This window comes from Gekko japonicus, unplaced genomic scaffold, assembly GCF_001447785.1.
Source record: "Gekko japonicus isolate JY-2015 unplaced genomic scaffold, Gekko_japonicus_V1.1 scaffold3304, whole genome shotgun sequence".
Classification (NCBI taxonomy): Eukaryota; Metazoa; Chordata; class Lepidosauria; order Squamata; family Gekkonidae; genus Gekko; species Gekko japonicus.
This window is the reverse complement of record NW_015174937.1, coordinates 112,271-125,955: the sequence shown is the minus strand read 5'-3', so window position 1 is coordinate 125,955 and position 13,685 is coordinate 112,271. Positions and strand designations below refer to the sequence as shown.

The 13,685-nt window shown below is 46.0% G+C and overlaps 1 protein-coding gene across 1 annotated transcript in view; it reads right to left on the bottom strand.

Moving 5' to 3' along the window:
* The window catches only part of LOC107122073 (ephrin type-B receptor 5-like), a gene marked incomplete at its 3' end in the record, with an annotated part of 150,343 nt that overhangs the window by 41,895 nt on the left and 94,763 nt on the right, over positions 1–13,685 (bottom strand). The window contains exons 4-5 of the mRNA XM_015425100.1: positions 5,570–5,725; positions 985–1,323 (exon numbers count right to left, since the gene is read on the bottom strand). Of these exons, the coding sequence (XP_015280586.1) occupies positions 985–1,323; positions 5,570–5,725 (495 nt within the window). The remainder of the gene's footprint in view (positions 1–984; positions 1,324–5,569; positions 5,726–13,685) is intronic.

The following is a 13,685-nucleotide window of genomic DNA, read 5'->3' as shown; positions in this document are numbered from 1 at the left end:
TGTGGCTGGATGACCACACTTCTGGTAACATGGGGGTGCAGCCTAATGTGCTAATGAGCTGTGCTGTCAGGGGTGTGGCCTAATATGTTAATGAGTTTCTGCTGTTGGGTGTGACCTATTATGCTAATGAGTTCCTGCTGGGCTTTTTCTACAACCCCCCCCCTGCTTCCAGGTGATTTCATTGTGCCATGTTTCGGGGCATTTGCGGGCAGGGAAGGGCCTGCAAAATTGGGGGAAAACCCCAACCTGGACCAGTGGGCTGGCAACCTTAATCGCGCCCCACTGCTCAGGCTGTCTTCGGCACTAACACCCTTAACAGTGCTCAGAATCCTCTATTTGAGGCACTGCTGCATTGTTTCTCATGATAAGGACACATTTCAGTACCAGCAGGAAACGGGAAGCAGAAGGGGTTACGTTAAATGAGAATGGAATTGAATTTCTGGCAAAAAAATTCAGAAAATATTTCTAAGCATCTTAAAAATTAATATTCCATTAACACCGGAAATCTGTCTACTAAATATGTTACCGGATACAATAAAAGAACATGTACATATTATAGTATATATACTAACAGCAGCTAGAATACTCATAGCAAAGAGATGGAAATCAGAAAATTTACCCTCTATAAGAGAATTGAAATATAAAATCCTAGAAGTAGCAGAAATGGATAAACTGAATATCAATCTACAAAACAAATCAGAAAAGACCTTCTGGGATAGATGGGGAATAGTATACGACTGGCTGAAGATAGAAAAGATTAGATAAGAAAAATGAATATGCCAGTGTACGGTACTTGATGTATTAGCAAAGGTTGAATTTTATGCTGTGAAATGTACAATCTTTTCAACTAGTATGTTTTTATTTTAGTTCCGTTAAAGAAAAATGAAAAAATAAAATTACAAAAAAAGAAGAAAGAATGGAATTGAGATGAAAGAAACAAAGATGGAGGCAGAACAAGGGATGGGGACTGCAAAGCTTTCTTACCCGACTGGCTGGTGCTAACGTTGATAGCAGCATATTGGGGGGCATCGGGGCTCAACTCGGTCACCAGGTTGACGGCCTGAATCTCAAAGGTGTACTGCACACGGGCCAGGAGGTTGGAGACTTGCACTCGGCTCTCCGTCAGCCCCACCTGGCGAGGCTCGAACTGGACGCTGTCCCCACAACGCACGCAAGGCCCCGGGGACCCTGTTGGGCACACCTTGCAGATGACATTGAAGAAAACATCCTTTCGGCCACCCAGGTCCTTGGGGAGACGCCAGGTTAGGAGGACGTTGGAGCCAAGAATCTCGTAGCTAAGGTCACGTGGGGCCGAAGGGGTGCCTGTAAACAAAAAACAAAAAAAGAGGAGAGCACGAAAGCGTGAAGAATTGGGACAATGAAAGAGAGGCTGATAGTAACAAAAGGATGGGAATCTGGGTGGCAACATTCTTGACAGATGCCCAAGGACAGCTTTTTCACTGGTGGTACCTGTCTTGTGCAATGCCCTACCCAAATCTTGAGTCATGCTTGATGTTTGCCCCACCGCTTTTCTTGCCAGCTTTCCCAACGGCGAGATGATCTGACTTTTTTTGTTACGGTTGATGTCCTGATTCTGATTTGCTGCTTTTTCTTGCTTAGTGTTACGACTCGTTATGGCAGACACAGGGCAGCTGGCAGAAACAGCTCTGGCTTGGCCCGAAACCTTTCCCCTTGAGCTGTGGCGGTCCACCACAGTGGAAAGTTTCTGGAGGTTGGGCCTTCTCCTCACACAAGACCAACTTCTTGTAATGAGCCAGAAAGCATCTTGTGACACAGGAAAGCAATGCACAGTGGCGGAGATGGGCACAAACATAAGTAAGGCTGACAATCCGCTTAAAGATATTTATTTATGTATGCATTAAGTTTCGTCAAGTCACTCTTGACTTATGGCAACTGTACGAATTAATTCACTCCCAAATATCCTATTGTTACCAGCCTTGCTCACGTCTTGCAAACTGAGGGCTGTGGCTTCCTCAACTGAGTCAATCCATCTATTTGCCTAATCTGTGCAAACTCAAGGTGGCTAGCAGAACAGTCAAAATCCAAGGCAGAGGAGGAGGAAGAGGAGATTGGATTTATAACCCACCCTTCACTCAGAGTCTCAGAGCAGCTTACAATCTCCTTTCCTTTTAAGTCGCTCACTTAACAAAGCAGTCGGAGAGTGAATCGGCAAGAACACAGCTTTATTCTTCAACTCGAACACAACTCCAACACGGATCAACATCTGATAGCCAGAACAGAACAGTTCAGTTCTACATTGCAGTCCCCCTGCTTTTAAACTCTCCCGGCTAATGTAGCCACACCCTCTGTACAAATACCAACCAATACGGTTGTTCAGATAAGGACCAATCACAGACGTTCCCGCTTAGGGAGCTTGCTGTGAAGTGATTGGCTAGGTGCTTCCTGGGCTAGCAATATGATTGGATGGATTTGGATCCTAGCCCAGGACGAAGCTTAACATAGCTTTTCAATCAGATGTTTCACAACACATAATGAATTCTACGGCAGCTTATGAATACATTACATTTCCCTTCCCCTCCCCACAAAAGACACCCTGTGAGGTAAGTGGGGCTGAGAGCTCTTTTGAGGACTGCTTGTGAGAGATCAGCTCTGAAAGAGCTTGTAACTGACCCAAGGTCACACCAGCAGCTGCATGTGCCTCATAACCCCTTTCACGTGTAAGGGTACTCACTGTACAACATGATGCCACTGTGTTCAGAGTTATCCTGCTCCAACCAATGGCAACTATTGGAGGGAGGAGACAGAAACTCCCAACAGGATGACGTCGTGCTTGCACAGTGAGCATCTCCAGATGCTCTGTGGAGGAGATGGGGACATGATGTTTTCAGGGGAACCCTTGTGCCTGCTGCAGCATATAGTTCCACCCAAAGGTAATACTTCTGGTGGCAGCCTTGTGCCTGCTGTAGCATCTACGTCTACTCTTAAGAGTGCTGTTCTGCTTTTCGTTGTGCTAATGTGTTCTTTCAATTGTTTGTAAATGGCCTTGAGTACAGATGCGCATTCAACGGTGACTAATAGACTGAAAATAGTAATAAGAATCTGTGAAGAGAGTGACATTTGTCTCCTGTTTGTGAAATCTGTCTCCTAACTTTAGCATCTGAGGACACCCAATCAGTGTTCCCTCCAAGCCGAGTTAGCGTGAGCGAGCTCACAGGTTTTTTTAGCCTCTGGCTTACACATTTTTGTCTTAGCACGGGAAGGATGGCTGCAGAGCAAACTAATTTATGCAGTAGCCAAATCGCTCGCTCAGGACTTTAATGCCCGTAGCTCACAAAGCAGAATTTTTGCTCACAAGACTCCACGGCTTAGAGGGGGCATCGCACCCAATGACATGTACTGGAAACAGATTCAAGGGAGACATGAGGAAGACTTTCTTCACTGCCACAAAATGTGGCTGTGGCCACTAACTTAAGAGGACTTCTTAAATAGGCTGAGCAAAATCCACAAAGAAGTCTGTATCAAGAAGTATTAGCTACGACACCTATATAAAACATCCATATACAGAGGAAGTCTATCCTTCTGATTATCAAATGATGGGAACAAACAACAGGGGAAGGCCCTTTCATGTTATGCTTGTGAGATTCCCAGAGACGTATGAGGGGTGGTGTGAGATTGTTGGACCAGATAGAACATAGTCTGATCCAGCCAAACCAAACTTTTATTCAGCCATTCATTCATACTGGCGTTAAGTCAGAAGTATAAGGCAGCCTTATTTAATAGAAATCTAATTTTGCAATCCAGTTTTATTTTGTGATTTTATTGTAGGTAATATAACGTTTCACTGCACTGTACTCCACTCACGTAATTCATGCTTTGCTGTCGGTATTATGTGCTTTGTTTTCAGAGCCACATTATTTCATCTTGCAGGTTTTTAAATGTATTATATGTACTACAGCGTTTTTAGCTGTCACAAGCCCTGAGTCTCAGCAAGAATGGCAAAGTAAGTAAATAAATATAATAAACTACTGATTTCTGTGAAAAATGGCATGCAGCGAATTCTGTTCCTCAAACATGTTTGTCAAACATTTTATTCCACAGCTACCTTACGAACAATAGATGAAATGCTGAACAACCATCAATGAAAAAAAAACCCAGCAGCTTTGGCCTTTGGTCCATAAGGACGTTCGACATCCCTGCCCATGAGCCAGTTTCATAAGGGAAGTGCTTGGAAACACCGCCTAATGGATGAATGGTAAGAGGGGAATGAAGCAAGGCCTCAAGGCAGGAAATAAATCAAGAGGGGTGAGGGAAAAGAGCGATAGGTCCATAAGGACGTTCGACATCCCTGCCCATGAGCCAGTTTCATAAGGGAAGTGCTTGGAAACACCGCCTAATGGATGAATGGTAAGAGGGGAATGAAGCAAGGCCTCAAGGCAGGAAATAAATCAAGAGGGGTGAGGGAAAAGAGCGATACAGGGAGCAGGCATGATGGAAGAAACACTGGGGTGGATGCAACCATTCTCCAAGTGGCCTTCTTCCAGCCTAAGGAGACTCCCTCAAGTTTGAGTGGCTCTTCCTCCTGGTATTACCCCCCCCCCCGAGCATTGTGCTCAATAGGTAACAACTAACTGGAGATCCCTGGCCCAAAGAATATTCAGCTGTATTCCACCTGAGCCAGGGCTCCGGCTTGGTGGAACTCCCTGTCGAATGAGACCCGGGCCCTGAGGGATTTGAGGCAGTTTTGCAGGGCCTGTAAGACAGAGATGTTCTGCCCAGCCTATGGTTGGGGACAACGATGGTTTCTACCTGGGCTGACGTCCTTCCCTTCCTTTCCCTTCTCCCATCAAACTGTATGATATCTATTCCCCCACAGAGAAGGGGCACTATGTTGTGCTTCCCTTCTATGTACCATCTTATTGGCGCCAGTGTTATGGTAAGAATTCTTTTAATAGTTTTAATTTATGAATACTGTTGTTACCCACTCTGAGCCCTGTTGTACAAGGGAGGGAGGGCTATAAATCTAAGACAGGGAGAGAGAAGAAGAAGAGAAGAGTTTGGATTATACCTCACCCTTCACTCAGAGTCTCAGAGCGGCTTACAAACTCCTTTCCCTTCCTCTCCCCACAACAGACACCCCGTGAGGTAGGTGGGGCTGAGGGAGCTCTTTCAAGAACTGCCCTTTCAAGGACAGCTCTTGTCAGAACTATGGCTTGCCCGAGGTCATCCAGCAGTTGCAAGTGGAGGAGTGGGGGATCAAACCCGGTTCTCCCAGATTAGAGTCTGCACACTTAACCTTAGTTTGGAGGGAGGCTTCCAACTCCAGCCAAAAGGAAAGGGGGGGGGGTATGAATATTTTAAAAAATAAATAAGTAAACAAATGGGGTAGGATAGGGGGTAGGATCTATCCTACTAGCTTTTGAGGCTAGCACAGAAGGAGAATGTAGAGAGAATCCAAGACAGGAAAGTGGGGTGCCAGTCTTGCATTATCGGTCTTCATGGCTGCTTTCCAATATACATTTCCACCGTTTTGTGGCCATCTCTGGTAGCTAATCATGCCTGTCCATCCCTCCCTGTCCCAGATACTTACTGGTACAGGGGGCATCAGAGGTGTCCGAAGACGAACGGTAGTATCGGGCCAAGCAGGTGCATTCGCTGGCGCCTGGTGTCGAAGAATAGCTGTGGGCAGGACATGGACTGCAGGGCGTGTCTCCCACAGAGGCCTTGAAAGTACCAGCAGTACAAGCTAGAGAGAAAAAAGGGGGGAAGAAGGGAGAAATCCATTGAGTCGTCAAAGACAGACATTTCACGAGCAGGTTCCGTTTCTCCACCAACAAGCAAACAAAACAGGAACACACATGAATCTGCCTAATACAAAATCAGATCACTGGTCCGTCAAAGTCAGTATCGTCTACTCAGACTGGCGGGGCTCTGCAGGGTCTCAGGGGGAGGTCTCTCCCATCACCTCCTACCTGGTTGTTTTAACTGGAGATGCCAGGGATTGAACCTGGGACCTTCTGCACACCAAACAGATGCTGGACTGCTGAGCCACAGCCCTCCCCTCCACATATTAAAGAATCTTTAAATAATATACATTTATGGGCACAAGCTCTGCATGGGTGAGGCAGAAACATAAATAAAACATGTACAAAGATGCTTGTGAATCTCTTAGTGCGGCTAGCCACCTGAGAGAGTCCGCTGGCCGTTTTTTCATTTCAAGCTGGCTTAGAAATGTGTTTTGATACTTTCTAAACCTCAGATTTCCAGATTCACAATGTGCTTCTTTGGCAGCTCTGTAAAAAAAATTCTGAATCGCTTCCAGTTTTGCGTGTCTTTCTCCTTGTGCGATTCACTGAAATCACTTCTAACCAAGCATAATGCCACAAAGCCTCTCCTTATAAGAACTCAGATCAGGAGAGAAGAAGCAAGCGAGCAACTAGATTGCAATCTGTATGGATGATGGATCTAGACTGACATCCCTTGGTGACATGCATCGTAGTCAATGTTTGTGCAAACACCTGAGCTGGCTGACCTAAAGCCCAGTTTCTAGTTTTGCCAGGCACAGAAGGCTTCCAGAATGCTCAAGCGGAAATTTCTGGCTTCTACACCAAATCCTATTGCCTGCCTAATCGACGTTTACATTAGCTGAAGAGTTTTACAGATGCTTTGGACCACCGAAGAGACAAATATGTGGGTTCTAGATCAAATGAAATGTGAATTCTTCCTAGAAACTAAAATGACTAAACTTAGGCTATTGTACTTCGGCCCCCTGACGAAAAGAGAAGACCCACTGGAAATGCTAGGAAAAATTGAAGGCGGCAGGAAAAGAGGAAGACCCAACATGAGGTGGATTGACAATCAAGGAAGGCTCTTAACAGTAGGATGTTTTGAAGACCATTAATTCAGAGTGTCATCAGAAGTGGATGGCACGTCTGTTTGCTCGCAAGATTTTTCTAGCTGGCCATTCAGAAACTGGACAAACCAAACTCTTCTTTCCTCAGGTCCTGCACTGATCAAAGGCAGGAGAGACAACCCGAAAAGAGACGACCCCCCCACTATATCCTCAAGTTAATATACAGAGGTATCAAGTCAGCAGAAAACTTACTAGCGCCTCGTTTACATACTCTGAAATGCATATTTTTGTTCTTATTTGAGAATAACAGCCCTTACCAGTAGCTTCCTGCAACCATACTTGTTAGACACAATACATATTCATATGAAACTTGGGAACAGACTGGGGCATTCTGATCCTGGTTGTAAGTTCATAGCACAAACATGGACAATTGTGTGCTGTTTTCTTCCAAAGGTAACGCTTTGAACAACGGCAGTGGCCACTAGGAATCTCTGCCTTTCTGCTCCTCTTCATTTGAGCTCTTGTCAGGAGGGAGGACCTGACCACCCTAGATGGGGAGAACAAACAACGGGGAGGGGGGCTTTCTTTCCAGGGAATCCAAATCAATGGGACATGTGTACACAGTTGTCCATACATGCCAGATCTGGATACTGCCACATAGTTTGAAAATGAAGAAAATCTGGGACAGGACTGCAGAATGCAAAATTTTCTCTCTAGACATGCACTGGATTCTCTGCCTACTAGCTACACCCTTATGCCAAACCTATAATCTTTGCTTCTGGATACACCCTTGGGGATTCCAGGAACAAAATTCATCCTTAGATTTTGGAAGATAGAATTTCCTCCCCAGTTTCCCCCCCCTCCTTTGTGGATTTTTAAAAAAATGTCTTGTGGCTGACGAGACAAACATTTTGAAGTTCTAAAAGTGGTTTTCCAAGACGCCAAATCCTCAGTAGATTCCAGCAGTGACTATTTTCTGAGTTGCCAGGAACTAAGATTGATTGTACTCAAGCAGATCTGCAATAGGTGCCAGAGATCGGAAGCTCAACGTGATTTATCAAGGGAAAGGAAAAAAAATAAAGTGAGGTAAGAACCGAGTCTGTAAACATGACTGCGCAAGATTGGACGGCTTTCTGGGACGGGGCTCAGTTTGTGTGATATTTTTCAACGCGCCAATTTTTGCAAACAGAGCAGCTGGCGAAGAATCAAAGGTTTGTTTCCTTCTGTTTTCCTCCCCCCCTTAGCTGCTGCATAAATTTTCCTTTTTTATAAGTGGAACAAGAAGCGGGAAGGAGGGAGAGACGGCAAGCATGGAAACGAAAAAACGAACTTTCTCCCTCGAATCAGCTGCTGGAAATGTTTCGTGCACAGTGTGAAGTAATCAAACCCTGTATTGAGCCAGCAATTTAGGGTGTAAGCAAACAGCCGCTTTGCGTGCTCCCAGAGACGGAAGTTGCGTGGGGAAGGCCAGTAATGTTTTCTCTGGGAGAAGCCTCTCTGTCAGACAACCACCCCAAAAAACCTGTTTCAGAGGGCTGCCCTATTGGTCGGCAGTAGAACACTTAGAGTCAAGCCCAGTAGCACTTTAGAAAGCAACAAGATCTTCAGCTTTCAAGAGTCAACGCTCCCTTGGTCAGAAGCTATGATTTTTATTTGTCTATTGTATTTCTGCACGACCTCTCTGCTTTAAAAAAAAGGGGAGTGGGTGGGAACCAGGCAACATGCAACCGGCACCCAGGGCTTTGAAAACTTTGTTTGCAGTGGCTGGCTGCCTTGCTTGTCACTGGATGATTGATGGCCTAAGCATGGGCCCACAACTGCTCTTCCCCTGCTGTTCTCTCCTTGGTAGTCAGGTTAAGGGAAGGCTGCTCTCTCTCTTTCGTCCCCTCAGGGCAAGCAGGTTCTTCAGCAGCGTGAGAGCCCCATGGGAGATGGATGGATGGAGGCCACCTGAGATGCACCAGCAGCCATTCACCAGGCTGTTGTGAGATCTCTGTGGAGTGAAGGATCTCCAAGATGCAGGGACAGGTCTGCAGAAACACAAAGGCGCATTTACTGAGGGCGACACCCTGCCTTTGCCCTAGGAGTTCAGCATCTAGATGCGCTGGGAGGCCGTTGATGGAGGGGACTCAACGACCGTTTGACCCAGAGATTAAGGGCTTCGCCTGTCCTTCTTAGGGCCTCCAAGAGTGACTTCTTTTGGCCTGATTGGATGAGAGCCTTTGCCATCCACTCCACCACTGCCCTTCCAGGCACCAGGCACAGCCACTGCCATTCCTACCGCTTCTTCCACTGGGCTCCACCTTCTGACTGGTCAGGCACAGCCCCTCTAGCTCTTACGGTTCATCCCCTAAGTCTTGTGGCCTGAGCCTCAGGAGGCCTGGCAACACAACAGCTGGTGGGAAGAAATTCCACATGGGAGAGAAGGGGTGGGTTCAGCCGTAGGGTTGCCAGGCCAAGGCTAGCAATGGCGTAAATGACGGGGGAGGGACTTACCAATTCCAGCACACCCAGCATCATGACATCACTTGCAGCACAAACCGGAAGTGACATCAATGCATCAGGGCGATGCTCTAGCATTCACCCTAAACTCTACGGTAAAGCCATACAAGGAGGGTATAGTGAGGTCTAATACACTCAGGGCTCTCTTTGTAGCAGGAACTCCTTTGCATATTAGGTGACACACCCCTAATGTAGCCAATCCTCCAAGAGCTTACAGTAGCCCCTGTAAGAAGAGCTCTGTAAGCCTTTGGAGGATTGGCTACATTAGGGGTGTGTTGCCTAATATGCAAAGGAGTTCCTGCTACAAAAAGAGCCCTGCTCCTATATGCAAACCAAGTCGCCACTAAATTCTGAACTGGGTTTCCAGAGAGTAAGTTATGCAAGCCATCTGTCCCCTCGTTATATCCCAGTCTCGGGTAGCTCCAGCTAGAAATTCCCATATTTTCCCCTTCCCATTGCCCCTACCTTCAGAACCATCTGCTTCTTTTGGTCACATCTGCAGAGCACAGGTAACAATCCTCACCCCCAGATGTAGATTACCCATTTAAGATAAACTCCCATAATCCCCACGTGAAGCCAGCTGGGTGACCTTGGGCAAGTCACAGCACTCTCGGCCTAAAAATAAGCATAGCTCGCCACCTAGCGGTGCCAAAAAAAAGCTACAGCTTCAGGCAGCCAAAGAATCCTTCGGGATCTCCTGGCAATTCCACACACAATGCCATACAATAATTTAATTTTTCCCATAGGCAGTGAGAACCATTGTCCCACCTCTCATCAGGCAGAGCCATAGTGACAGACCAATTCAAAGTAATCAAGACAGCTAATGTTGGAAAGAATGTAACCTAGCCCTGACCTGGATAGACCAGGCAAGCCCAATCTTATCAGATCTCAGAAGCTAAGCAGGGCCAACCCGAACAAGTATTTGGATGGGAGACCTCCAAAGAAAACCAGGGCCGGGAGGCCAGAGGCAGGCCACTTCTCTGAATGTCCTCCGTGCCCCAGGAGGAGTTGTCAAAGGTTGCCATGACTTCCAGGCATGGGCACACATATGTGTGCATGTACACACACACACATACAATACATTAAGATATATCAAGGACTTCTGGTGTATGGCTACATGCTGGCGGACGCACCTCCCAGACCTCCCGGGGGTGCAATCTGCGCACTAGCAGATGGGGGGGGATTGTTTGCCACCACCACCCCAGAGCCTTTGTGAAAGGCTCCTAGCCATGGGGCTTTTGAGGGGTGGCATCTTCGCCAGCACGTTGCTGGAGAATTGAGGCGCTCCTCCGCCCCGACGGTCCTGCTGCTATGCGTCCTTATGGAACTAAAGCCGCTGACCGGGACATCGAGCGTTTAAAACCTATGCTGAGCGAGGTCCAAGGACCAACAATGAACAGTGAGTCGAGTAAAAGCAAAACACCAACAATTTAAAAAGAAAGCCCCCCTGGGAATGGCGAGAAAAGCGAGCGGGGGAGGGACCCCTCCTACACGCAGAGACTTAAAAGCGATTGAACAAGGGGGGAGTGGAGGCAAAAGCGTTAAAATCTGTTTTAAGAAACTTACCAGAGCTCGGGCAAGTGTATGGGCAAATTTCAGAGACTTTAGCAAGTTTTTACAAAAGTAAACAATCCTTTAAAATGGCGTGGGAAAAAATGGAGAGGGACAAACAAGCAAAAGTGAAACCACCGGGAAGCGTAAGTCCACGACCGGAAGAGACCACTGAGTTCTCTAAACTTTTGGCGGACTCTTTACGCCCTCTACTGGATCAGATGACTAACATCAATCAACAGCTGGCAACTCTGAACCAGAACTTTGCAACTCAGTAGCTCCAACTGTCTGAAACTACAAAAAAGACGGAGCAAACAGCTGAGAAAGTAAAGGAAATAGACACCAACTCTAAAAAAGTAAAGAAAAAGGTGCAAATGCTGGAAAAGAAGCAAGCTTTGGATGAATCGCAACTGCTACAATTGCAAATGGAGAAAGCTAACCTGGTACTCCGGTTCCAAGGGGTCCCTGAATCAAAAGAATCTAAAACAACTTTTGAGCGATGCATTAGCTCCAGTTACAGATTTAAAAGCGGAATACCTTATAAGCGAAATGGATGTGGTCTATAGGGCCTACTCCATCAACATCAAGAAAAATAATCTGCCTGGAGAGATAGTGGTTAGATTCTCGAAGAGACACGTGAGGGATTTAATCCTGAAAGCAACTACAGGAATATCCCTGAAAATCGGGGGCAATACCATCAGGATTCTAAAAGACATTCCATTTGAAATAAGGAAGAAGAGGAAGAAGTACAAAGACTTAATTCTTTTTCTACAAACAAACAGCATTTCCTACAGATGGCCGACACCCGAAGGCGTCATTTTCAAACTGCAGGATAAAAAAGAAAAAATTGACTCTGTCTCCAAAGCACATGAGTTTATGAGATTGCAACTGGGAGAGCCAGTTGAGGACGTTAAAGAAGATGATAGCAAATCTAGTGGTGAAGTGGGCTCTGTGTCAGACGGGGACTCTGCTTCAGAAAAGGGGGCGGCGGCCCCTAAACGAGAATACCACTTGAGGATCAGAAAAGATACATTAAAGTGAAGGCTGAAGAACTCTGAAAGGTGCCTTAAAGCATTTGTTGTAAAGGATGCTCATGATGTGTTCTTTATACAGTTAAATTTTTTTTAAAAAAGATAAACAATTTAGCTTAATCGACTACGTCGAATGTATTACTGGCATTTAAGATTAACATTTATATAAGCTGATGTAATTATCTCCTATTCTTGGGGTTTTAGTTATTAGTGGTTTTCTTTACTTTCTCCCTAGATATAGATGTTCCCTTCCCATTTTTTTGTTGCAGTTTGTAGTCTACAGAAAATGCAATTAAAAATCCCCTCCGGGGGCTTAAAAAAAACAGAACTAAGATATACCAAAATACCAAAAAGAAAAAATTGAAAAGAATGTAACCTACTACACCACGCAGTCACATCTGGAGCCTTCCCCCAGCTCAGGTGGTTCTTCCACCAGAGGAAGAGCCACTTCCCGCAGAGGAAGGCTTTGAACTTGGCTGAGCAGACCAGTAGCATTAGAAATGTGAAAGTCTGGAAGAGAAACCAAACCAAACAAACCTTTTCCCCCTGAAAAGGCCCCTCCCTCCATTTTTCCCAGTGAAAATTTTCAGAAATTTTTGGGGAGTTGTGTGTGTGGGGGGGATTTTTTGGGAAATGCCTCTTAGGAGCATCTTTTATTCACAAAAAATGGGTCGCATGAACATTTTTGTGGAAGACAATCCACAGTGTTAAAGAATGATAATTCCTATGTACATGGTAGCAGGGCTATTTTTGGGCAGGAACACACAGGAACGGAGTTCTGGCTGGCTTCCAAGTTGGCCGTGCCCAGCAGGAACTCATTAGCATAATAGGCCACACCCAACATCAGAAACTCATTAGGACTGGCTATATTAGGGGTGTGTGGCCTAGCATGCAAAGGAGTTCCTGCTGCAAAAAAAAAGGCCCTGGGTTTTGACAACAAACAAGGTAAACAGAATAAGAAGCAAAAGGTGGGTGTGGCTGGATGAGCACACTTCTGATAACATGGGGGTGCGGCCTATGCCAATGAGCTGCGCTGTCAGGGGTGTGGCCTAATAGGCTAATGAGTTCCTGCTGTTGGGTGTGGCCTATTATGCTGATGAGTTCCTGCTGGGCTTTTTCTACAAAAAAAGCCCTGCATGGTAGACACGTAGAATGTATTTTCTAGGATATGTTTATTGCTTAAAAGTGAATAATTCTGGCATGCTATAACCTGTACGGCGACAGAACAAACTTCGAGTCCAGGGGCACCTTTATGTCCAGGGGCACCTTTAAGACCATCGAAGTTTGATTCAAGGTGTAAGCTTTCGCGTGCGTGCACACTTCTTCAGATACATCGAAATGGAAGTTACCAGTCCATACATATAGGTAGAGGGTGACAGCATGCTTTTGAATAGTTCATTGTTTCCCAGGGTATCAAGTTTACTGATATCCAAATGTACTGCTAAGCAACTTGTCACAGTATGTTGTTGTTCAGTCGCACAGTCGAGTCCGACTCTCTGCGACCCCATGGACCAGATCACCCCAGGCCCTCCTGTCTTCCGCCGTCCTTTGAAGTTTGCTTAGTTTCATGTTCGTTGCATCGAAGGCACTGTCTAACCATCTCATCCTTTGCCGTCCCTGTTTTCTTTGACCTTCAATCTTTCCCAGCATCAGGGTCTTCTCCAGTGAGTGCTCCCTTCTCATTTGGGGGCCAAAGTATTTGAGCTTCAGTTTCATTATCTGGCCTTCCAGGGAACAGTCAGGGTTGATTTCTTTTAGGATCGACTGAT